At 36.1% G+C, this 27,388-nt stretch overlaps 1 protein-coding gene and 1 long non-coding RNA gene across 2 annotated transcripts; one reads left to right on the top strand and one right to left on the bottom strand.

Moving 5' to 3' along the window:
* Positions 1-5,449: 5,449 nt before the first annotated feature.
* LOC144017488 (uncharacterized) lies at positions 5,450-10,197 on the bottom strand. The gene is made up of 8 exons (XR_013283194.1): positions 9,289-10,197; positions 8,537-8,678; positions 8,334-8,411; positions 8,189-8,259; positions 8,023-8,074; positions 7,846-7,908; positions 7,230-7,409; positions 5,450-5,752 (listed from the first exon to the last, which is right to left on the bottom strand). It is a non-coding gene; the product is annotated as an uncharacterized LOC144017488 (long non-coding RNA).
* Positions 10,198-15,984: 5,787 nt separating this feature from the next.
* Positions 15,985-23,806, top strand: chst1 (carbohydrate (keratan sulfate Gal-6) sulfotransferase 1). Its single transcript, XM_077519398.1, has 2 exons — positions 15,985-16,277; positions 18,585-23,806. The coding sequence occupies exon 2, from the start codon at positions 18,631-18,633 to the stop codon at positions 19,906-19,908; it is 1,278 nt and encodes a 425-aa protein (XP_077375524.1). The 5' UTR covers positions 15,985-16,277; positions 18,585-18,630; the 3' UTR covers positions 19,909-23,806.
* Positions 23,807-27,388: the final 3,582 nt, after the last annotated feature.

Genomic DNA, 27,388 nt, shown 5'->3' with positions numbered 1-27,388 from the left:
TGTTTAAGCTTACATTCAGCAGATATCCAGCCACCAGCTGTACTGAATTTTTGGCATGCTAAATGATTAAGGGCACTGAGTAAGGATAACGAGAAGCCAGTACCATCTGAAGCTTATGTTAATCCTATGGTGGATGTGGAGTTTGGGCGGCATTAGCATTATTACTGTTGTCAGTGTTTTTTTTGGAAGGTTTCGATCTGTAAAAAACTGGAACAGCAGTGTTACTGGTGCACAGTTAAAGCCACTGCAAACTATTCCAATTCAAGCAACACCTGACAGCTAAAAAAACAAAAATGGTGTTTATAGTGGCAATGCAGGATTGTGGTTTCTGTAAGGACTTTGTTGCCTAGCAGGACATCTTTGTCAGTACTAATTATCGTTCAGTCTGGTCTCGGGTCACCTGTCATTGCTATTTTGTTACAGCCATGTGTATTTTATACCTGGGCTCTGCCTGTACTTTACTAAACAATTCCCAACTCACTTTTTCATGTGGGTGGCCAGATGTTCTACGGATTATGCCAGCCTGCCAGATGTTCCCAGGGCTTAACACAGTGACTTAACAATGGGCAATAACAATCCTGTAAATGCTTTTACGTTGCAACATTATTGCCAGCTTTTTTACAGTAGTTACAAACAACAAGAGAATTTTTTGCTGTAACTTTAAAATACACGTAATTAGTACAAGCAAAATGAAGCACTAAATCTTTACTCGGCACCTGCAGAAGCTTTCGTCATTAAGTGCAGACTCAAGCTCAAGCTGTTATATAACCAATTTGTAGCACTACACCAGTGGGAAGAGAGGTTTTGGCCACACCCTTTGCACCATTTTCCATCATTGATGCTGGTCTTCAGGAAATAACCTCAGCTCAGCATCATAATTTATATTACGCCATTCTAATTTCTAACCTCAACCATAAATCCTGGTTCTGACAGTAAAACAACAGTATTTATTTGCAGGGTCAGTTGGGTGATTACCTACACCCCAATAAGACATTATTCTGACAAAAATATAATTGCAGTATATGCTAATAAACATAAACCTTTGTCTGAGGGTTATGTGATTAAAGCCAACTCACACACAACAGTGTAACACTCTTAACGCTAGTCAAGTTGGATTTTATCCAAGCACATAATAAATGGTTTCGCTTTTATAATCATAATTGGTGAACTTTGGGTTCTTTCAGGCATAACTGATCACAGGCACTGACTTGCGTGGTGCAGTTGGCAAAAAGCGAAGGATCCAAATGCAGGGAAGCAGGGAGGCTAAACAGGAGCCAGAAATCTAAAAATAAATAAGTAAATAAAATAAATATGTGTATGTTTCTATATGTTTATGAGTATTTATTTTTATAAAACTAAAACAAGCAAACTGCTCTGCGATTGGCTGGTAACCAGTTCAGGGTGCACCCCGCCTACTGCCCAGAGCTGGCTGGGATAGGCTCCAGCACCCCCGCAACCCTTGTGAGGAATAAGTGGCTAAAATGGATGGATGGATAAAACAAGCAAACAGGATATGAAATCAAATGAAAACGCTAAATCAACAAGGGGAAAATGTACTGTATGTAATTACATTCAAGTTAGACTTACTTCGAATGGCAACGTAAGATGGTAAGTAGTTCCTGTACTCAAAAGACCAATATTCCTTGTCAGCACACACAGAACACAAACCTGCTCCAATCATTGGCGGTATCCCAGTATGTATTCATATGACCAAATATTCGGGTTAGAAAAGGAGTAACCTAGGGGTTTTATTTTGGTTTTAAAACCTCAAATATGAGCATATTTGAGGTTTTGCACATGGCCTTTCAAAACCTGGATATTCCCAATATTCAGGTTTTCAAAGGTGTACTGACAACATGTAAACTTGTCAGTGAAACACTGCAGGGAAATGACGTTGGTCTTCAGAGCATTGAGCATTGTGAAAAGTTTTTTCAGAATTATGTGTTTATCACTAACATTAGTTGTTGTTTATTATTCCCCAGTAGTCTTTGTATGTTTTACCTACCAGTTACGTGTTGTGCGTTCATTCTTTTCTAAGCCGACCCTCAGGGAGGTTGGTGTTTTGTTTATTTACCACCAGTCCGTTACTTGTTCCGCCTAACCACATTTGTTGGCTATGTTTGGTGTACAAATTCAAAATTCCAACCTCCAACTTCAGAACTGTGACGCGGCCACTTTGTCATAGTGCCACTATAATATATTCTGCGTAAATTGGAGTGGATGTGTTTGTATCTGTGTGTACGTGCATATTTCCCATAGGTAGTTTTGTAGGCTAGCCAGAAGTCACAACAAAAAATATTGAATGCCCGTGAGGAATAAAATGCTATGTGTGTGTGTTTTTTTTGGGGTGACTTCTTTGTATCTGCGTGCATGTGCATGTGTATGTTCTAAAGGTTATGTTATGTTATCTTGGACTCTGCTGTAAAGTCATATATCAAAGGTGTAAGCCCATACATATGGAAGACTGCGATATATTGCATGGTGTCTCTTTGATTAAAGAGCCGTCTGACAAAGCAGCCAGTACAGCAGAATGACAGACGAAGCTCTGTGGATTTACACTGCATAAAGCTCATCCTGAGGGACCAACGTCTAGTTGGAATTTCAAGCAGTAACCATTGCTGCTCGAGAGCTGAGAGAGGGGGGGCTTTTTCAGGTCACTTACATATTCAGTGAAGGGCAGGCAGATTGGGTACTTCTTGTTTGTGGTGAATACCAAATAGCTGCCCGGAACCCATTTTCTTCAACAGATCCGCTTGAGGGAAGAAAAACATGACAATCATATAATTACATGTGGCCAGTAGCTTTTATTCATTCTTTTTACTTTTGAACAATGTAATTACACACAGAGAGATTGCATCACCTGTATTGATTTATTTAATTTAATGGCTGTGGGATTGCAGAATCCAATTAAAAACAAAAACTATTTTAATTAACTACACCATGTTAATTGAATACGTTAGATATGCACCCACCAGATAATCTATTTGGAACACCTGCAATATCTATTGAAATTTGATATACAACTTAAAACATTCTGCATTGTACAGGGATCATTATGCTGATTGATACTGACAGAGCAGTATGAATCCAACAATGTGTTCATTATTGTACTTGTAGTTTGTTTTTGAACTGCACTTTAGTTTCTATACTTCTCATGTACGTGTAGTTATATAAAGCAACCGAAATGCAGAGTAACTTCCGAGTTAGAAAGCAGTCTGCTATGGGAAGGAAAAAAAAAAAAAGACCTTAAAAATATGGAATCAATCCATTGAGAGTCAGAGTTTCACCAACCCATTGATAGTTGTACAGGCATTTTTTACAGTCACATTTTAACATTCTTAACTGTCATACAAGGGTGAAATCAAATTAATCACTGTTAAATTGTCATCAATAAAACTGTCTTTGCAAACAAGTGACGATACAAAAAGCAGCTTACCATTTGACAGCCAATTAGTTAGCGGCTAACCTTAGCCCTCACCACCATGTTACTTTTGCTTACACATCGTCCTTGCAACCAGCGGTCAATTCACAAGATTGTGACTTTTTCAGCCAAAAAGGCCAGATAAGAGGCAAAACATGCTAGTTTAATCCGTTGACATACAAGGAGGTTCATGGCTGGTGAGGCATTGACATTTGAGTCAGATTATTATGAGCTAAATATAGCGTATTTGCCATTAAATAGACATAGACAAATAGACATTTTTTTTTTTTTAAAGCATGTTTTAAAACAACTATATCAGCATTCCTTTCATATTTAATATTTCCTGAAAATAATTATTTCTAGTGATTGAGAAAATTAATATTAGTTATTGCATGTTCTTAGTGATTCAATAAGCCATTCATTATATTACTAAGTTTTGTGCAAAAAAAAAAGCAACTTTTATAAACCGTTGCACCTCTAATACATATATATTTATTTATTTTATATTTATATATTTTTTTAACACGCTAATTTGTGCATAATTAAAGAAACTCGATCAGTGTTTCCCAACCCTGGTCCTCGGGGCACAATATCCAGCCTGTTTTCCATGTCTCCCGATTCCAACGCAGGTGAGGATCGTTATCAGGCTTCTCCAGAACTTGCTAATGAGCTGTAATTGGAATCACCTGCATTGCAAGTGTGCCCTGAGGACCAGAGTTGAAAAATACTGATCCAGATTAACGTATTAAACTGACAGCGTGTGTGTATGTGTGTACATATATATATATATATATATATATATATATATATATATATATATATATATATATATATATATACGGATCGAATCGTCAGGTACTAGGCACACCTATATATATATATATACACACATTAGGGGTGTGCCTAGTACCTGACGATTCGATCCGTATCACGATTCATAGATCCCGATTCGATTCGATACCGATTAATCTCGATATGAATTTACAAGTTACATTGTTACGATTTTTTTTTTTGACTCAATTTAGAAAATACCATTCAGTAAACATGTACATGTACACTGTAAGATTTGTACGAAAATGTATTATTTATTGATCTCAAACTTCAGTGTTGTAACTGTGAGACACTGTATTTAACAAACAGGTTGTACCCAGATAGCAAAATGTGGTTGAATCAACGTTGAAATATAGTTCGGCTTAAGTGTTGAATCTACGTTGAGATCTAAAGTTTAAATTATACAGAAAGCGCAAGGTTGATAAAATGTTGAGTCAACGTTTGCTTTCCAACCATATATCACTCAATATCAATGTCGTTTCAACCATAATCTAAATGAGAATCTACATGCATCTTTGGTTGATTTTACATTGAATTCTAACGTTTAAATTAAACAGAAAGCGCAGGGTTGATAAAATGTTGAGTCAACGTTTGCTTTTCAACCATAAATCACACAATATCAATGTCGTTTCAACCATCATCTAAATCAGAATCTACATGTATCTTTGGTTGATTTTACATTGAATTCTAACATTTAAATTATACAGAAAGTGCAAGGTTGATAAAATGTTGAGTCAACGTTTGCTTTGTAACCATATATCACACAATATCAATGTCGTTTCAACTATCATCTAAATCAGAACCTACATGCATTTTTATAGTGAATTAATGTGAGGAATAAATGTTTTAAGTTAATCATCATTTACATTGGAATTTACATCTAAATGTACATTATTATTATTACTATTATCATGCACATTAATATAGAACAATTTTTTTAAACTAACAAAAAATATTGGGTTAGTCCACTAGAAAAAAAAAAGTTACCGTATGTTTTTCACCTAGTGTTTCTGCAGATGTCTTACAACTTACTTGGATGTATTATTAGCTTGTTGATTTCCTTAACCATACTTCCCCATATGTATGAAAATCTTAGGACAGAAAATATGTTTAATATTCAAACATTTATTAGAAATCAAAACACAGTACTTTGTAACTGAATTCTGGGGAGAATGGAGGCAAAGAAAATAACACCCGTTTGGCTTCTGCCTCAAATAATGTTTGTTTTTATTGTATTATTCTTTTTCTTGACAAAGGAATGAAATAAACATGAAATGAACTGTAGGAACATCAGTGTATAAAGCGGTAACCATTTCACTTTGACTGTACGTCAGTCCATAAAAAGACACACTAAATTTTGACTTGCGTTCGCAGTTGCGTCCAAGGCACTAGCATTGCTTGGGATGCCACCGTTACACTCATGAGCAAAACGCAGCCAATGCTTGACAGTAACACCAAAGTCCTGCTGAGTCAGTGTACGGTCAAGCTGTCGAGCAGCAACTGAAAGACAAGATTACAAAAGAGAAGAGAGTTAGTATCCAATACAATTTATTGTTTTAGAAAAAAAGCTGTTCTGTTGTTACAGTAACTATCAGTAAGTATTAAGTAACACTTTTTTGTTGAATTTGACAATGTTGGTAAATACATGCGATGTCAATATAAAAACCACTGTAGATTTATTTTAGTTAACTCATTCACTCCCAAAGACGTATTTATACGTTTTTTTAGGTTTTTGTTTGCTAGAGTTTTTGTATGAAGGCTTTGATGCAGTTTCTGACCTGAAGTGGAAGCTTAAAGCGATGGTAGTTATTACAAAAAAAAGTTTCATTCATGAAACAGATGAAGCACACTTTTTTTTTTTTTTTGTAATAACTACTATCGCTTTAAGCTTCCACTTCAGGTCAGAAACTGCATCAAAGCCTTCATACAAAAACTCTAGCAAACAAAAACCTAAAAAACGTATACGTTTTTGGGAGTGAATGAGTTAATTAGGACAATTACAGAATGTTGAATGTGCAATGTAACTAGCTACTAGCATGAAAGTGTGTCGTGTATAGTTAGGTACATTGTTTATTTTATTTTCTAGTTTTACTACGACTTAAAGAGGGTAATGGTCAGAGGCCATTGTTCAAATTAATAGCACAAAAGGAAAATGAAGTCTGGTTATTTGGAACGTCGTTAACTCGCTGTCTAGCTGGTGAAATTTAGAAGCTTCGGAGCGAGGACAGCATAAAGATGAAAAGGTAAGGGGAGTAGCGGTGAAGAAAAAAAAAATACTGATTTTTACTGAGCTAAAGAAAATAATGTTGACATAATTTATTAGAAATGATTGACTTGTTTTGATAGCCACTGCTGTTGCAGGCAAACCTCGTGTTCCAATAAAATATTTTGCAAATATATCGAGTTGCGTATGCCTAAGCCAGGTCATGCTGCACCTCCACAAATAATGGTGCGACTAAATCCTGTGCTGTGCGAGCAACCAAAAATGTTACTCGCACCAGTGCTAGTAGTGGAAAAGTTAGTGTAGAGCCCTGGCCTGATGGAGTCCATCTTGACTGCAATATATTAATGAAAAGACAAAGATACATATACTAATTGCTGTTTTTGTGAAGTATCAATGATGTGTTTTTTTTTTTTTTTCATTGATTTCGGAATTGACCATTCTCTAATTAATAGATAAATAATGTCTATGTGGAGCCGCACTTTTAAAATGTGTCTTTTCTTAGTGTTTTTTTTTTTAAAGCTTTTTCTGGGAATTTTCAGTCATTCAAAAATATTTTTGGACAATTCAAAACAATTTTTCAGTTATACAAAAATGTTTTCGGAGAGTCAAACCCTTATTACGAGGTTTCGGGTATTGGAAGGATTCTGACTCCATACCCCAGGTGGAGTGATTTTACACAACAAAAGAAAGCAGCTCAGAACATTCTGCTCAACTCTGTCTTGTAATAAGTAGTTTACATAGGCGATAACTCACCAAACATACAGTCTTGCATCACTGTCTCCTTGAATGCCTTCTTGCCAATGCAACACTTGTCTTGCTTCCCTGCCCAGTTGTATTCATTTAACAGCCCAGGGCATTTGTCATCACAGTTGCCATCATCCGTCTGATTAGGTTGTCCGAATTGGTGCCTTCAACGACAGCCAGGTGATTAATCTATGAGAGACGACATTATTATTATTATTAATTTAATTTTTGCACTCAACTTTTGTTGATAGAATTCTCCCGATGCCTGAAGATTTTACTTTTAAGTAAATTACATAACCTTTACTAAATTTTGCAATATTCATATACATCACCCCCTCTCCACCCCCCAGATGACTAACTAAATAACTAAATGACTAAAACTGAAAATAAAAATAATACATTTGTATTTCATTTTTGAATTGTATATTTTTCATCCGTTTTTACTTTCACTTTTAGTAATTTATTTATTTATTTATTTAGTCATTTATTTATTTTGAATTTTGGCAGTTTTGGTCCTCCATAATTATGCCTTACAAATTGGTAAAAAAAATTAAAATAAAATAAAAAAAGTGTGCTAAGATTTATGATGATTTGGTTCTACAACAGTGACCTTTGAAAAACTTACCAACTACGAATACAGTATTTCCCTTTCTTCCGGTTGGTCCCCAAGCACCGCAAAAAGGGTTGCCTGAAACAAACAGAAGACCCTGTTCAACATTTTTTTTCACAATGTGATTGTGTTCTTTCATAATCATAGTAGTTATTATTACTCACAACTTAAATTAACAATGGGTCTAGGTACCTGTTGTAGAGCTGTAATTGTGTTTGTAGTCTTGAAAAAGTGAGTTGTGCACCTAAACAATATCAACAACACAGCATGTAAGTTTCAAACTTACTGTACAAGTCAGCAATGTGTTACCTCAATAATATCATCACAATCATGTAGTACAGTGCGCAGAATCATTTACCTGTCTTGCGCTACTCCTCAGAATGGATTTTGTGGACAGAACATTTTGAAGAAACACTCAGAGCCTGAAACCTGAGCACAACCGATATTTCTATTAATTATTATGTTATCTTATATTATGAATTCTGAAAACATACCAACATTACCTTAAAAAAATTTGCACTTTGCCCTCTTCCTCCTTATAGGTAAGACAGACCTCTGCATGTTCTCCTTCCCCATTAAACCTGTGCCAAGTTATATTCTCTGTCACTAATTTCAACATTTGGATGTGGTGAAAGGTAGTTCACCTAAGCTTTCTTCAGATTCTTAGAAATGAATATTTTGAGTGTTTGTTCACTTGTTTACTTACCAAAGAGGTTCACCAAGCTCTGGCCAAGGTACAACATGCCTTCTTAGTTTGAATAAGTAGTAAATTACTAATTAGCCATCTGGTTTCGAAGACGCTGGCACCACCTGTACGCCATGTGACTCGTCAAAACAGCACAAGTAACCTGTACATCAACAGACAACAAATGATATTAAAAGCAACAAAGTACAACATTTACACCTTTGTTTTATTACAGTGTGAAAAAAATGTGTTCATTATAGGCTCAATAATTAGTAATTACTAAAAAAATACTTTTACTTCCCTCAACAAATAAATATCCTGAAGCATGATTCGACTAGATTTCGTGATGAATTAAGTTATATACAGAAGTTAAACAAATTACAGATAAACCTTACATTACTATACAAGTGGACTTAATTTACTTTAAAAACTAAACCTAAAAGAAAACGCTATTCAATGTTCTATCTTCAACTGTTAAACCAGCCTGTTAAAAACGACTGAAAAAAAGATACATTCTTCATGTAAACGCTCCTGTAGCGCTTCAGTGTAGTTCGTTAGCTTACTAGCATATCAGCAACATAGCACACAGATAGGCTTGTAGTAACTCTCATTGTTAAGAGGCCGTCGGAATTAGCAACTTAGCTTCAACGTTTAGGATCATTCGAAACAATTTCTTCACTAAAACCACCTCTAAAGACCAATATGCTTAGCGACCCAACTGACAATGGACATGGTGATACATATTTGTTTTATTTAATGTAACTTTTACCGACCTGAAACACAGAACGTCGACGTTTGGATTCCCGCTCTTAGCACGGCTGTCGGCAATTTGAAATTCTTCTTCTTCTACGCTGTGTATGACTGTGTGTGTCAGTCTGGTTAGTAGCATGTCCCGCCATCTAGTGGCGTACTGTGGAACAGCGATCCAATAACGTTAGAAAGTACAGTAGATATTTAAATCAACTCGATGAAATTAAAATTGTATGAGATATATAATAGATTTTTAAAACATAACCTGGGAAATGTGTGTAACGCATAAGTCATTCCTCTTTTGTATTTTTTTAATATAATATTATGCACACAATGTACATATCACACAGCACTATAAAAAATACATAATTCAAGCTCTGCATATTTTACAATACAAGCTGAATATTATCCCAGAACAATGTAATATTTGGTGCTAGTGATAATTTGGTACCTTTTTATATGATTATACTCGCAGAGTTGCGTCTCAATAAAATAGCTTCATTACAATATTGCCCCCTAAAAGCTTTACCTCTGAATCAGATTTCCACTAAATGTAAATAATTATCTCTTTCATATGAATATTCATAGTTGTTTTTATTTTAGAATTGTTAGACTTAAAGTTTATGCGTTGCAGGTTGAAACAAAACTGGTCAGATAAAATGAGATTTTCTCTGATCAGCCAGTGAGTGCACCTAACTAAATATTATGGCATTGAAACTATTAACGGGAAAATTTAGATAACCACACACGCACGCACGCACACACCAATGTCTGTGAAGTCAATTCAGTAGTTGTGTCAATATGAAGCCATAAAATATCAAATGTAAAACATAGGAAAATTAAATACTTACCCTTGAATCGCTACAAAGAAATGGTGAACGCACGTTCGAAGAACTTCTCTCTGGAAGCTTCATGAAAGTTCGTTCACAGAATTCACACACAAACTTCGATTGTTTGACCAGAAACATATTGAAATGTCTGTGTGATGATGTATTAAAATTCTTCTTAACATCTGTTATGCAAATAAGTATGTGTAAAAAAATGTGTGTAGAAAAAATAAATAAATCTGAAACTGCATTTAAGAGTGGGACAAGACTGGCAATACATATGTGGCCCAGAGTTGTAAATTGATAGCTGGGCCAGATGCGTCACACAGCAACTGGCCCACATCCTGTTTGCCAGAGTCAAGCCAGTGCCACCTTTGCTGCTCCTGGGCCATGTTCGGCCCACATGCCTTATGCCAGTGTCGACTGAATGCCACCTGTGCCGGACTTATGCCGGATGTGGGCACATATTTTTGATGACTGGGCTGAAATGCACAAACTAGAAACTCTAACGTGTACAGTTTATTTGGTGGAAATGCCAGGTGTTTCGAGTACATTCAAATAATTTACAAGTTTTGCAAATACAGTGTTCCCTCGTTTTCCGCTGGGGTTAGGTACCAAAAAATACCCGCAATAAATGAAATCCGCAAAGTAGTTAGCTTTATGTTTTATATTTATTATAAATGTTTAAAGACTCTAACACCCCCCACCCATCAACCTGTCCCCAAAATACTTCCCCTCCCCCTCTCCTAGTCAATTTCTCAGCTGAAGGGAAAAAAAAAACAAGAAGGGCAAACATAGATTCAACGTTAATTAAACATTGACCTTTCAAACGTTTTAATTCAACCAAAATACAACGTTGATTCAATGTTATCTTTTAAACACAAACTTCAATGTTAACATAATGCTGTTGAATCAATGTTGATTGACCAATCAATCTTCAACCGTAACCAAAAATCATCCATTTTAACCCTAATTCAACGTTGAATAAACATCTTTTGCTATCTGGGTAACCTTTTTCATGTTAGAACAGCATTGAAATAAAATATTAAGGCTTAATGTTCCATTAATATAACATTCTTCCATGCTTAAGCTGTGAAAGTTAGACGTTTTGTTGAATATTTTTTCATCAAAAATGGATGTTAAAAAATCGATTCGGCAACGATTCGAGAATTGCGTGCTGTAGTATCGCGATATATTGCAGAATCGATTTTTAACACCCCTAATACATATATATATATATATATATATATATATATATATATATATATATATATATATATATATATATATATATATATATATGTGTGTGTGTGGGGGGGGGGGGTGAGAGAGAGAGAGAGTGAGAGAGAGAGAGAGAGAGAGAGAGAGAGAGAGAGTGAGAGAGAGAGAGAGAGAGAGAGAGAGAGAGAGAGAGAGAGAGAGAGAGAGAGAGAGAGATAGAGAGAGAGAGAGAGAGAAGTGCAATGGTTTATACATGTTGTCTTCCATGTGTTCTCCAGCCAGCCCTGCTTGCGGAGGTTACTTGTACTGAGTTCTGCATTCAGACGGCTCAAGGTTCTTAGGTGGGTTTCTCCGTCAAGTGTTTTCTTCAAGGCCATCTGAATGCAGCCGTACTCTCTGTTGTTACTTAAAGACTCTCCCAGCTTTCCCAACTACTGTGTCTTGTTTGCATTCTGGGTCTAATTCTAGACCTCTCATAACAATAAAGCCCAGACCAGAGAACTCAAATAAAAAAATAACTATTTATATGTTTGTTTGTTTGTTTGTTTGTTTGTTTGTTTGTTTGTTTGTTTGTTTGTTTATGTATTAATTACTTACATTATTTATTTATGTATTTATTTATTTATTTATTTACAGTATTTATTTACTCACTCTGCCTCCCCTGCCTGCAAGTCCCAGGTTAATCGTTGGATGTTGGCTGAAAATAAATTCCACTGGGGTAAACTAAAGTCTGACTATCCAGTATTTAGGTGATATCAAGAAATATTTACCAGTTACGATGGTATGAGATATACATCCAAGTATGACATTGCATCGTTTATATTCAGTCCATAAAAAAGGTGTCTTGAACACTGCCATGTCGCTAAATTACGAAGAATGCTATTTATTACATTCAATACTGCAGTATATACTGTAAGTCACCTACTTACAACTGGATAATTCTTAGCATTAAAAAAAATGTAAAAAGGCAAACACAAAAGCAAGCTTTAAATCCAATCACCCCACATTTGAAACAAATGACCTACACAATAATCTTGGGAAAGGCTATCATGCCGCAGCAGATGCTCGGCTTCCTTGTGCAAGCATGTCCCCTGACATGGCTCCCACAAGCTGGGTTCATTGACATCAATGCTCTGGGGACTGCCGTGGAATCAGAGCTTGAGCTGCTGATTCTTTGTCCTCCTCCTGGCACCATTCTAAACACACGCAGGGGCTGTTTTTTTCTACAAGGCTCCCCTGGCAACGTGAGGTACTATTCAGCGAAGGTTAAATCAAATGAATGTGACTTAATGGGACTATAATTGCATGAAAGGTTCTCTACATAAGAAGAGTATGTAAGAAAAGCCTTTTGAAAATAAGCTGGACCACTTCACATTCGCGAAAGCTTATGGAAATGACCATTGATCAAATACAAGTGAGCCATTTGATCTTAATGTCCTCTAAATACACAAATTAACAAGGTTTAAATGCTCTAAAGTGTATCATAGTTTGTGCCTAGTATTTTTCGCCCCAATATTTTATTGATAATTGTCAAGCTTTTCAATGACAAACAATGCCTTATTAGTAAGCGTTATGAAATGAACATTTGAATTATTTTATCATCAATTGGTAACACACAGGGTTGTATACATGTATACAATATAATTTGCCACGAACAATACATATGGAATACACAAACTGACATATTTAGGAGTCTATCTCAGAGACCATTTTCAGAGAAAGCTACCTGGTGTTGGATATCCTGTTCTTTAATAAAATATCAAACCACACCGATTGGAAAGTTTATCACAGGATTTACTGCTTGCACTTTCCTTTCATTAAAATTTGCTTTGTTTTATGGCTGTAATTAACACTAATCTGACATTGATTTTTTAGGCAGTTATGTCGACACTAAGAAGTTAATAACTACTAATTTTTAGGAATTCTTGCCTCACGACTTGACAAAACAATGCTGCGCAGTTAAACTCTTTAAAATGGATCCTACAAAATAAATTCAAAATAAACGATGGCATGATAAAAATGCTGAAATGCAAAATTCAAGACAAGTTAGCAGTTTCCGTCATTATCACGACTGCATCGTTCTCACTTATTGTCACCCTCTTAAAATAAATGCCTCACTTATTTTATTTATTTTTTATTTTTTGTCTAAATCATCTCCTCATGATGCAAATGGTTAATTTTTTGTGTTTTCTGAAAAATCTGAAAAAATGACTTAGGCGATTGTTTTAATAAGACGTTATACATCTAGACTTAAGGGTCTTACACATCCTTGGAGAAAATCACCGAAAGTGTTGCCTTTTTAACTCCTTTTTTTCATGTCAGTGTTGTATTGAATATAATAATAAGCGGTACCATAGCAGAGGTCTTTTTGAATGTAGTTTCCCAAAGTTGGCTTGTGTTGTTCTTTATAAGCCAACAGCTAACACTGAATCAAGTAATCTTTATTTACATAAACCTCTGCTGGCTGTAGCCAATAGTGTTTTACATGTTTTACATGATAAATCAACAATGATATTTAGTGTGTATTTCTTATTTAAAAAAAAAAAAAAAAAAAAAAAAAACAATATGTCATCCCCATTTTTCTGTTGGTCACATATAGGTCTTTAGCTTTAGCAAGCCTGCTATGTTTTTGTGTTGACATGACACCATGTTGATAAAACAATTCTGCATACCCTTTGAATGCACTCTAAGATAATCCTAAAGTGAGGACCAAGACACACGGTGAAGCTGCCTTTAGCCACTATGGTCCTCACCTATGGAATAACCTGCCGGAGGGCATCAGCTCTGCAGAGACTATTGATTGTTTTTAAGAGGAGGCTCGAGACTCACTTTTTTTTAGTTTGGCATTTGATTGATCTCTTTTCTTTTTAACCTCTTTTATTTATTTAGCTGTTTTAATTGATATTGTCTTTTAGCTTTGTTTTTGCCTTTTATTTATTTATTTATTTATTTATTTATTTATTTATTTATTTATTTATTTATTTATTCCCTAGTGTTAAACTGTTTTGTTTTAGTGTTTAAATATTTTTATTTGGTAGTTACTAAGTTTTTAGCTCCAGTGTTTTCTCATGGGGGAGCCTCCACTTTGGGGGGGATGCCCGTTCTTCTCCTGCGGACGGGCGGTTGTCTCGGGGGCCCCTTGGCCCCGGGAAGCTGTGGCTTGCTTCAGTCTGTTTGGAGCGGGCTGCGGTCACTGTGGGCCGGCGGTCTCTGGGATGGCATTCCTCCCTCTGTCATCCCTCTCAATGTGGATGAACTCCTCCTTTCCTCACAGGGTTCTTCTGTGCCCCGCCATGTTGTGGTTTGCGTGTGTGTCTGTGGGTACAATCATGGGGATTTGGGGGGGAGGAATGGTGTTTTCTTTTTATTGTATTATGCTCGAGTTGTGACCAGAGTTCGAAGCAAACATGGTGAAACTGCATTTAGGTATTATGCTGTACACAGATGGAATAGGCTGCCAACAGACGTGAAGTCAGCCCCGAGTGTAAATGTTTTTAAATCCAGGTTAAAAACTTTTTCTTTCTCATACTTTTGATTAAGGACTTTTAAACGGCTTTAATTAAAAAAAAATTCCCTTCCTTTTTAATTATTATTTTTATTATTATTTTAAACTTCCTTATGCTATATGTTTTAAAGTTTGCTGAGTAATGTTTTATGTCATTGCATGTTCTCTTAGTAAATATTGTAACCTACTTTTATTTACTCTTCTTCCTCTGAATGTTAACTACTGTATTTGTTGATGCTTATGTGTTGTCTTTCCTTGTGTAAAGCACATTGAGTTGCCTTGTGTATGAAATGTGCTATACAAATAAACTTGCCTTGCCTTGCCTTGGGTTCATTGGGTTCTTTTAATTGTTCAGCACTTTGAGTTGCATTTGAATGTATGAAAGGTGCTATATAAATATTGAGTTGCCTTGTGTATGAAATGTGCTATACAAATAAACTTGCCTTGCCTTGCCTTGGGTTCATTGGGTTCTTTTAATTGTTCAGCACTTTGAGTTGCATTTGAATGTATGAAAGGTGCTATATAAATATAGTTTGTTTGATTGATTGATTGATTGATTGATTGATTGATTGATTGATTGATTGATTGATTGATTGTGAGATTTTTAATCCAAACAATTTTTGTACTTTACAGCTGCTGTTTTTTTTTCTTTTTCTTTTGTTTGACTCAATGTTTCTTGCTCATTTCATTTATTGTTTGACCACCCATCTCAAAATGACTAGCTGCAATACAGATGCCCTGGAGATTGAGTTTTGAAGGATCACAATCCTCGTTGCACGATATGACAAGTTTACTTCAAAGTCAAAAGTGACTGTGTCTTATTATTACTTTGTCATAAAAATTGAAATAAAAAAATAAACATTACAATAGCAATGAAATATTTACAGCTACATTTCAAAAGGGCTGATGGGATGACGTGGACTAAATGTCATTGGGTGGATGGATGGAACGAGGCAAGGGAGAGAGTAGGCTACTGTGATATCGCAGGAGAGGACAGAGCATGATGATGATGATGATGATGATGATGATGATGATGATGATGATGATGATGATGATGATGGCAGAGAGAGAGAGAGAGAGAGAGAGAGAGAGAGAGAGAGAGAGAGAGAGAGAGAGAAGCAGGTGGAAAGAGGAGGGGTCTGGGTGGTCCAGACAATCAGTCCTTGTGTACCTCACACACACGCATTATTAAAAAGAAGACTATAGCTGCCTCTCCGCTCCGCCTCACCCCCTTACTGCGCGATCATAACAGCATCGCCGCTCCACTTTTCCTGCGCTTCTCTCTCTACATGAACCGGACCGAACTGTTCTGACTGAGCATGCTTTGAACGATACATAATATCAGAGCAGAGGATCAGCCCTCCACTCGAGAAGGGGGCGCGCGTATGGAAACATTTGTGAGCACTAAAGGGAAACAGCGAGCACGGAGCATCATGAGAACACTCCTGTTACCAACAAGGTGAGACAAATGGATGAAAACGGCCGTTGTTCGTGTTATGGGTGAAGGATTTGACTGCAAGCACGCACATTTCAACGCAATGTTTTTGAGCACTTGCTGGTTGGGTGGGATGCATTCGTTTGTGCAGTGCTGCCTTATCGCAGCATTACTGAGCATGACTCCATCTCATATCAGCTCATCAGCAAGCTCAACCTGTTCACTGCGGTCTACATACACTACAGTAGGCTATATGTGAGCTTTATGTGGTGGAAATCTCACTCTGGGTTTAAAATCAGCTCCCGTGTAAATTCCTCTCAGTGGAAGGCATCAGTAATGTAAGCTCACAGCCTATCCATTCTCTCAATTTATCCCAGGGAAAAGCAAGCTCATTTCATTATTTCAAAGCAGCGTATATTTAACTTGCGCTGAAAGAATTTGAAGTGATGCCAAATGTATTCTCTGTTGGAGCTGACAAATGTAATGCTGTCAGATGTGGGGATGATGAGAGGCTTTATTTATTGTACATCATCAAAGCTTCCTGCATGAAGGCACACGCTTGTGATTCACTGTTTTGGAAATGATTTTTTTTTTTTCTTCACTTGGAGCAACCTTTCCCCTTGACGTGACATTGTTTGTGTAGCATTACTCTCGTTTTTTTTATGGGTAATATGAGGTTGGTTTGTACTCTTCAATCAGGCCATCATAGTACTTAATGCATAGATGTTGGAGTTGGCGGAAAGTGAGGATACATATCAACTAACTAACAATAATGTTAGCTTATAGTTGATTTTCATGTTATGAAATGTTACAAAAAAAAACACTATTTTAACACACACAATCAGTCTCTTTTGAGTAGATCATTACTATTTAAATAGGATTTTTGTCCTCAGTAGGAGGATCTCTTTTTTTTTTTCCAAGTCTTTTCACATTTAGTCTTGTACTGAAGGCTTCATTGTCCTCCACCCCCACTTGATCTACGGGTGTGAAATAAAGTGTGTAATGTGAGGATTGCCAATCTTTTAATCTCCACCTTAAAAAAGTAAAAGTGGTGCTATTGCTTCATCTGTCCATTTTTTAAATTCAAATGTATAAAAATAAAATTATACATGTATTTTAAAACTATGGTAAACTACATACATGGTAAATTTCGTAGAGTAAATTTCACTCTGAAAAAGACTATATTTGGTCCCAGTCTAAACAGAGTAAACTTTATACACAGTAAAGAGTAAAATATTATATATGACTAAAAATAAATAAATAAATAAATAAATCACTCAGGGGTTCAGGAACAATCTCACAACATTCAGCATGTGGGACAGCCACTCTATCACTTGAGCTACGCAATGCCTACGGTTGATAATATTGCTGGTGTGTCCAAAAGGAGACCAAAAAATGGTCAGATGTATGAGGCTTCCACCTGACATCAGCGATATACTGACACACAAGAGGACCGGCATGACTCAGCGGGTTGATTGCCCATCTCCCAACCTGAAGGTTCAATGATCGTTCCAGTGATTTTTTGTTTTTGTTTGTTTTTTGTTTTTTTTCCCCAATTGTAACATTTACTCTAGTTTAGATTGGGACCGAATATATTATTTTTAGAGAAAAATGCACGCTACGAAATTGACTGTGTACAATTAAATGTATCGTATCGGGCCGAGATCAGACCTTTTTTTTCAAGATATCGGTACTCGCAATTGTGATCTTAAAATTCAATTTTAAGATCTGAAACTAGAAATCAGAAGAAAAAAAAATTGACATTCATTTCATGCGATTTTAATAAAATCACCTTCGGACTCATAGATGATTGCAGTGGAGATGACATATTTGCGTGTCTAAACCAAAAAACGCATAATTTGGATGATGTCAACACTCACATTTCATGATTGGATCCCAGCCAATCAATCATAATAACAATCAAAGTTGATTTGCATGATGCTCATGTTAAAAATGTTACATATGAGCTGTAAGGTAACATGTAACATGTTACAGCCATATTATCCTGGCATCCACTATAACAAATAAAAACACGAGACAACCCCAATTTTTCTTTCCATGTTGTTCTTATGTGTGAAAAGAGTCAAAATCAGTAAAAAATAATTAATTTAAAAAAATGCAATATTGTGAGAAAGGCTGCAGGTTAATAATTTACATTATTTTTTGAGGTGGGGAGTTGTATATATCAAAAGTATACAGGTCGTATCAGTACTTGGCTGACTGACGTGACTATTCAAGAGTTGAATACTCGTACTGGTGTCGGTCTGAAAAAAAAAAAATGTAATTGAACAACTAAGTGTAATTTCTTACTCCTTTGTAAATTGTTTGCAGGGAGAACCTGACATGGATCCCCGAGTCTAAATGAAGTGGTTCCGCCATGCAATGTTCCTGGAAGGCAGTGATCGTGCTGGCCTTGGCCTCCATCGCCATCCAGTACACGGCCATCCGTACGCTCACCTCCAAGCCTTTCCAGTTGTGCACATTGCCCAGCCCACAGAACTGCGGTCTGGGGGATCAGGAGACCGAACCCCCCTTTGAACGAGGAGCAGGAGGCTGTGAAGATTACCCTTACTTTTACATGAACGCATCCCGCAAAACCCATATCCTGGTTTTGGCCACCACCCGTAGCGGCTCCTCCTTTGTTGGGCAACTTTTCAACCAACACCAAGAGGTTTTTTACCTGTTTGAGCCTCTTTATCATGTCCAGACCACACTGATCCCCCGCCTGTCCCACAGCCACAACACTGCAGACCGCCGTGTGATGCTGGGGGCTAGCCGAGACCTCTTGAGAAGCCTGTATGGTTGCGACCTGTATTTCCTTGAGAGCTACATCAAACCAACTCCCACAAACCACACCACAGACAAACTTTTCCGCCGTGGCGCGAGCCGAGCGTTGTGCCAGCAACCTGTATGTGACGCCTTCGGCCCCGCCGACGTTAATGTGGAAGAGGGGGACTGCGTTAAGAAATGTACACTTCTCAACATGACCTTGGCAACTGAAGCCTGTCGGGAGAAACGGCATGTGGCCATCAAGATTGTCCGTGTGCCAGAGATTGGGGACTTGCGCGCCTTGTTGGAGGACCCCAGACTGAATATTAAAGTGATCCAACTTGTCAGAGACCCTCGTGGTATCCTATCATCCCGGATCGAGACGTTCAGGGATACATACAGGCTGTGGCGTATATGGAGGGCCACAGGACGAAAGCCCTATAATCTGGACTTGAGTCAGCTCACTGTTGTCTGTGAAGACTACCGAAGCTCGGTTTCAACTGGTCTCAGCCATCCATATTGGTTGAAAGGGAAATATATGTTGGTTCGTTATGAAGATTTGGCAAAGAACCCACTCCACAAGACGAAGGAGATCTATGACTATCTGGGGCTGCCCATGGATAAAAATGTGGAAGACTGGATACACGCGAACACTCGCGGCAGCAATGAGCCATCGGCGAAACACAAATTCGGTACAGTACGAGACTCCGCGGCAAATGCGGAGAGTTGGCGCTTGAAACTCTCTTATGACATGGTAGAATACACTCAGGCCGTGTGTCAAAAGGTTCTCCACCAACTCGGATACAAGGCAGTGAGGTCAGTCGAGGAACTGAAAAATATGTCGATCTCACTGGTGCAAGACAAAACCTTTGTACCCTTTTTGTAACAAAGAGAGCTCCCTGGTGACTATTTTTATATATTTATAATTGTTGCCTTATCATGTCGTTGGTTGGTTGTTGCTTTCATTTTGTCGAGTCAAATTTGCACTAAATGAGAATTTGAATGCACGAAGGGACTATGGATGATCCCCAAATGTTATGAACAGCACACTTAAAACACTGAATAATCAAACAAGCTAGTTTACAAATGTATCAGTTCTGGTTTCCCATTAACAGGACATTGTCTTCATTCACTTTGTGTATGCAAGTAAAAAGGTTGCCCTTCAAAAAAAATGTGTTGGTAAATGGAAAGGGTTATTGTTGCTTTTACAAGGAATGACAAAACTGTGCAATAAATAGTGAATGTTGCAGTCAACTTTGCAGTGTTTCTATCCATGTAATAATAATTGAAAAAAACAACAACAACGAGATATTTACTGGCATGCAGTGCTGGGAAAGAAGAATTTGTAGTTTCTGGGTTGACGGACATGAAAACCAATTGAGGTCATGTGTTTCATGAAAGGATTTACGACCGTCTGTGACAAACAAACATACTAATGAAAGCTAATTCTGAAATCTCTACTCACTGCATATTTAGAGATTAAGTCACATTTTTCAAGATGATTATAGCGTTTGGTGTTATTTAAAAAGGCTTTAATTCAAATTAAGGCAGAATCTGATTAAGCACAAGCACTGTTTATTTAAGTTTATGATTTTGTATTTGGAGAGCCTGCGTCAAACATTTAGTCGCCTTTGTCTTAAGTGTGAAGATTGTTTTGCCCTCTAGTGGTGAACTAATAGAATGCAATGACCTAAGTTCGAAGTGCGTGCATTTTGAAGCACTACGGTACCACACTTTTCAGGCATACCACCAATTACTACGTCTGCATAGTATTTCTCCTTCGGGTATCCGTAGCAGAAGATGGCGGCAAAACATGTCAGCCTCCTGTAAGGTATGGAGCGACTTATATAATTAGAAATTACTAAATCTATTATTATATTTATTATATATATTTAGAACATTTTTCTGCACATTATTGAAATTAATAAGTGTTTTTTTTAAATTAATATTGAAAAAAAAAAGCAAAACTAATTCTACACACTGTTCCTTTAAGTAAAAAGCGAAATGTCAACTTATCAGATAAATAGCCAATAAATTCCTTGTTTCTGTGTTTCTAGAGTAATATATACTTTGTAGACTTAGTATCATCTCATATAGTTACGGTATACTAATACAACTCATGTGTAGCCCTTTGAAAAATATTTTTACCCCCAAGACAATCAGTGGCCTTATACAAGACAGCATTGCCTCACATCTAAAATGTATTACAGACTAATGGCCCCCATTTGAGATAAACAAACCCTTTATCATTTTAGTGGCAATGGGGATGCTGTTGAAGCATGCAACGTTACAGAGGAAAAGGTCAAGGACTGAGTGCAATGCATAAAGTCATGCCGTATATGCCAAGTTATGTAAAACAATCCAGAATTCCTCTCATGACATAATCCCAATATGGGTGTGTTTATTTTTTAATATAAATTTGTTACTTAACGGACTGTAATTATCAATTTTGTGTGAGTTTTGACACAATCATCATATACCATACAATCAAACCCATAAATTGAAGATCATTCCTATTCTCATATTGAACACTTATAATGTAAAAAAAAAAAAAAAAAAATGTTCAACTTTTATTCAATATCTGATTTTCAAGTTTCATTTACATCACAGACAACTACATAGTTAGGTTTGATGACACCCATTAATTTAGATGCAGTGACTGATAGTTTCCTCACAAAACAAGCCATGTGAATGAATGCTCATCAGTATTGGTGGCCCAATGTCCATTGAGATGCAGAGCACAAACCTTTTGATCCTCCTCAGCGTCAAGACTGGAGGCAAGTGCTCTATTCCCTCTGTTTTTCTATCGTCCACCGATTTCTTGCTGCAGACCTCTCATGGGATTCATCCTTTACTTCAGTGCTCACTTTTGGTTTTTCATTTGACTCTACCAACGAAATGACTGTTTTTGGACTACTGAATTTATTTTGTAATGCTTGGATTATGTTATTATTGCTTTATCTACTTCCACCAAATGTACTCAGTGTTTGAGCTCTTAATTGAGAAGAGGCTTAACTATATATATATTTATTTTTGCATTTCATCTCCCAATTCAGTTCTTTCTCAGCCAGCCAACGCCTTGCTAGCCCCAGTGTCCTACCATGCTGTGACTCCTCCTGTCTTGTGCACAGGCGATGACATCGTTCATGGGCTGCTGCTTTTCTGTTATCCTTTATCCTACACACAGGATAATGATACATATTGGAAAAATACAGCACAAAGTATGTCCGTGCCTTTCCAACATCAGCAATGCTGTGAAGCATAACACACACGGACACACTGGTTGATACCAGCATCTCTTTTGTTGCTGTAGTCCTGTACTTTTCTTATACATCCCTGCTATGAGGATTAAATAATTCACAAGCCACTGATAGAAACTCAGACATAACCTCGCCTTTCCCCCTCATAATGTGACCTTATTAATTTGACCTTGTGTATGACAAGAAAAAAAGAAAAGAAAATGCTTCCTTGTACCTACTGAGCTGAGCTGACAGACTGTGCTTGGAGCATAAAACTAGTTGACAGTGAGCAAATGGTGCAGCAAATACATTGTGAGATAATGTGCTCAAATAAATGTGTTCTTGTACAGGATCTTGTCATGACAATTTTTGATGATGTTCAGCTGTCAAAAAAAGACTTTGATTTGTAAAGGTCATATGAGCGTGTGTGGGAAAAGTGAAGGTGTTTCAAATTTTATTGTACTCAAAGGTTAAAGGAATTAAATTAAATGACTTCTGTTGTTGCAGTTAAATATGTTAATTTGAATTATTAAAAAAAATAAATTGGAAAAAAAATGTGATTCACTTTTCCTTCTTATGATTTTTTTTTGTTTGTGTGTTTTTTTTCTTCTTTTTTCATATTTACATTTGGAAGATGGTAGCTTAAGAAGTTGTGTTTGTAAGAAAGAAACTACAACAAAAATGGGCCATGCCTAAATACACAGACACAAATATTTAATACCCGATTTTTTTTTACATGACAATTTCACATTTACTTTTTAAAGATAATTTTAACACAAATCTACCATATAAACCTTATATGATACATATTCATTAGTCTAATACAGCATATTTATTTGAAATGCATCATCCTCAGTTTTATGTATAGTATTAATAAAGTAATTACTCGAAATAAATAATAATGAGAGTATTTAAAATATGTAAAGTATAATTGAATTGCATAATAATCAGTTTATCAGTACTCAATAAATACACTGCTATTTGAAAAACACTTATGTCCATTTAGCCCACCCCCATTTTTTACATTTTTATGTTTTGGGGATGAAACTGAATGTGGACATCCCAAAAATGTAAAATAATAATAATAATAATAATAATAATAAATTAAATAAAATAAAATAAAGTAATTAGCCTCTACTTTATTAATACTAACTCGGATGCATAAACCTGAGCATTGTGCATTTCAAATAAATTGGCTTTATTAGACTAATGAGTTTTATTTGTTAGGTTTGTGTTATAATTATCTTTTTCTGTGTTTCTGTAAAGCCCTTTGTGACAGCTCAGGCTGTTTGAAAGCGCTATATAAATAAACTTGAGTTGAGTTGAGTTGAGTTGAGTTGAGTTAAAAAAAAATAAAAATAAAAAAGGTAAATGGGAATTTATGTAAAAAAAAAAAAATACATAAATATTTAATTTAGGCTTGAAATATTTGAGTGTTTTGTGAGTGTCACTTGCCATTTATGTCACCCCTCAGTATCTGACTGTTGATTGTTAAAGTGTGTACTTGTATGGTGACTCAATAAAAACATACTACTACTACTACTACTACTACTACTACTAAAAACAGGACATTCAAATCTATTCATATGCAAATTATGATGATGAATGATGATCATTTTGTTCTGCAGGTTTACCAAGTTGCTGGGAAAATTGCAGTCGCGGGATGGGTGAGCTGGGATTTACCCAGTGGCATGAGCAGCTTAAATGAAGCTGTGAGAGAGGCATAACAATCATGTCATTTGTAATAGATCCAGGAAATCATAGTCGTTTTAATGGCCAGAGCTGCTTTAAGATCACCATTTTGAAAGTAAAATATGCCCTCTAATATGCATAATAACTATAACTATTATCCTTCTCGGAGCATCTCATCCGAAATGACATTGTAACTTGAATTTATACCACTCCTTATTACCACATTCCAACATGATCTGTTCAAATATATATTGGCAATGTCATTAGATACTGTATAATACATGTTCAAGGCTTGTTAAAATGAAGGCGGGCATGGATAACATCATTTGCATTATGAGCACTGACTGTGACTGCTTATTTCAACCATAAAAGGAAAAAAAAGAGCAAAACGCTTGACTACAAGACTGATTTACTAACATAAATATGAATCTAATGAAGGTTTATTGACGTCAGGCCGAAACCTCTATTCTGCAGGAGTATTTATAGACATCAAGAAGGCTTTTGATACAATTACCCATCATATATTAATAAATAAACTAGAACGATATGGTATTAGGGGAATCGTGCTTGAGTGGATAAAAAGTTATTTCAGTAGGAGATAGCAGTTTGTTAAGTTGGGTGATTATTCCTCATCATGTTTGGATATTGTTTGTGGTGTCCCCCAGGGGTTAGTACTAGGTCCAAAACTCTTTATTTTGTATATAAATGATATGCATGAGTTTCTAAGATACAACATTCTGTGTTATTTGCTGATGATACCAATATTTTTTTACTCAGGGGATAATATGTTACAATTACAGGAAGAAATAACAAAAGAAACGAACAAATTAAAAATATGGTTTCATAGCAATAAATTATCATTAAATTTAGGGAAAACAAAAATAATGTTATTTTGGAAATTGTGGAAATTGTACGACAAATACACAGGTGAAGATTATAGTAGATGGGGTAGAAAATGAGAGGGTTCGTAAAATCACGTTTTTGGGGGTAATTATTGATGATAAAATTAGCTGGAAACCACATATTAAATATATAAAGAGTAAAATTTCGAGAAATATTGCAATAATAAATAAAGCGAAGAGGGTGTTAGACAGTAAATCCCTCCACATACTGTATTGTTCGTTAGTCTCTCCTTATTTGCAGTACCTTGCTGAAGTTTGGGGCAATAATTACAAAACCTCACTACATTCAATAAATATCCTACAGAAAAGAGCATTAAGGATTATTCACAAAGCTGGGTATTAGGATCATACAAACATATTATTTCTAAAGTCTCAATTACTTAAATTTCATGACATGGTACAGTATCAAACAACGCAAATAATGTTTAAAGCAAAATATAATTTACTACCACAGAATATTCAACAGTTGTTTAATAAGAACTCCAATGATGGTTACAATTACGGAGACATTGTGACTTTTTAAAGAACCTAGGTTTCGTACAACAAGAAGGTTGATGAACGGATTTAGTGGGGAGTTGAAGCGTTGTACGAATATGAGACAATTTAAAATACTATATAAACATGGGATTTTTAAGAAATATGAGGATGAGGGAGGAGGGCTCACTTATTAGGTGTGTTAGTTCTATTTGTTGGTTTGCTTGTTTGTTGGCTGTTTATTTGCTGCTTGTTTGTTTGCTATTTCCTTCTTTGTTTTGGTTAGTTTTATGGTTTTCTTTATGGATGTTTTAATATGTAAATAGGTTGAAGCAGTAGATTTAAAGGTGGATCTGTTTATGTGGTAAATTAGGTTATGGGTGTGTGTTTATATGTATTATATGTATGTAAGAGGACGGAAGTTATGTCATTTACTTAAGGAGAAGGGGTGGGAGTAAATAAGTTTTACTTCTTCTCACTCCTTTTCAAATATACAATTGTTTTCTTTGACTTTCTTATCTTCTTGATTATTGTCATTTTATTTATGTATTAAAATAATGTTGATATATTCGAAATAAACATTTCAAACAAACAAGCAAAAAAAATCTCATAAGTGCTAATTAGGTAAATTCCATATTTAAAACAAACAAAAAAAAATCTATACTATTGGTCAGTCCACACGTGTAGGTGTTGTTTTGACAAATTATTTACTAATAAGAAGTTTTGAAAATGCCTTGCTATTTTTGAGGATGCAATGTTAATGGTTGAACAAACATCGTTTTTTGGGGGGGAGGTCTTCTGAAAAGTGTTGATTTTGGAGGTAAGGTGTCGGCCCGACGACAGCGATATTTAAGTAGAAACAGCTTCTCGCAGTCGGGCATCACGTCACTCGTGACATGTTTGGCACAGTTTTCACACCAGATGGAATTTCTGACACAATCACCCTTTTCCATGGGTGAGCCATCCACATTAATTGTGATTTAAACATTAACTCCTGCATCCAAAGTCAGAAGTGTTTCAGTACACAAGAATGGCAACCAGCGTTGGCTCTTCAGTCCGCCCAAAGCGTCTTCAAGCCAATCTGTTGGGTCAAAATAATTAACGTAACCTTGGATAAAAGCAGCCCAATCGGCTCAAAATCTACAGCTACTCAGCAAGTGGGTCAGGAAAACATACATCCAGCTAGCTAGCATTTTTTAGTATGTGAATAGTTTTTTTTTTTTTCTTAAGATCAAATGAACTATATAACAACATGTTTACGCAAAGTTCACAGCGTCATGAAACCATTTTACATTTGATGTTGCGAAATTCATTTAATGATGATTTAGCAACCCAATCTAACTTTCATACTCGTTTAGTGACATTAGTTTTCCTGTCGATCAAAAATTCAATGTTGGATACGACTATGTTGAATAAGTAACTAAGTAAGTAGAACTGTTGTGGGTTTGAACGCGATAACTTATGACTTCCTCTAATTGCCGCTAAAACAAGGTGCACAGTTTTCATGGCGGAAACAGATACTGACTAACTGGAGAATGCAGGAAGTGTACAAAGAATGTTTATAAGGAACTGCAAGAAGCTTGCTGATGATGTAAGCGATCACAGATCACCGCTGTGAAGTGGGCACTTGGAGACCGCAGCGTGGTCTGCCAAATCCTCAAACAAACTCAACGAGACTTGTACCGGCACAAAAATCAGGAGAGGCCAGTTTTCATGCCCGAACGCACGTACACTGTGCACTGAGCCCCAAGAATCTGTTCTCCTTTACAAGGAAAGTGCATTGACACATAATGATTGTGGACATGTTTGATGGACACTAATTGAGATGTGTTAATAACACGCAATTTAAAAAGTAAAATCACCACTTTCATTATTCCGTTTGAGATGTGTCAATTTGACAGTACGTTTGGGAGAACTTAACATTACATTTAATGGTCCAACCTGTCATGATGTGAACATAGACGGTTTTTATTGGACATGTATAATTTATATATTTACATGTTACATCATGCAAGATACAAGAGCCGATTTTAATAGATGCAAAAAATGATACTCTGTC

Source organism: Festucalex cinctus, chromosome 4, assembly GCF_051991245.1.
Source record: "Festucalex cinctus isolate MCC-2025b chromosome 4, RoL_Fcin_1.0, whole genome shotgun sequence".
NCBI lineage: Eukaryota > Metazoa > Chordata > Actinopteri > Syngnathiformes > Syngnathidae > Festucalex > Festucalex cinctus.
This window is presented reverse-complemented; position numbering and strand designations above follow the sequence as displayed.

What these genes read in the sequence shown, in the direction of transcription:
- chst1 (XM_077519398.1), top strand. Translation starts at nt 18,631, where the DNA reads ATGCAATGTTCCTGGAAGGCAGTGATCGTGCTGGCCTTGGCCTCCATC.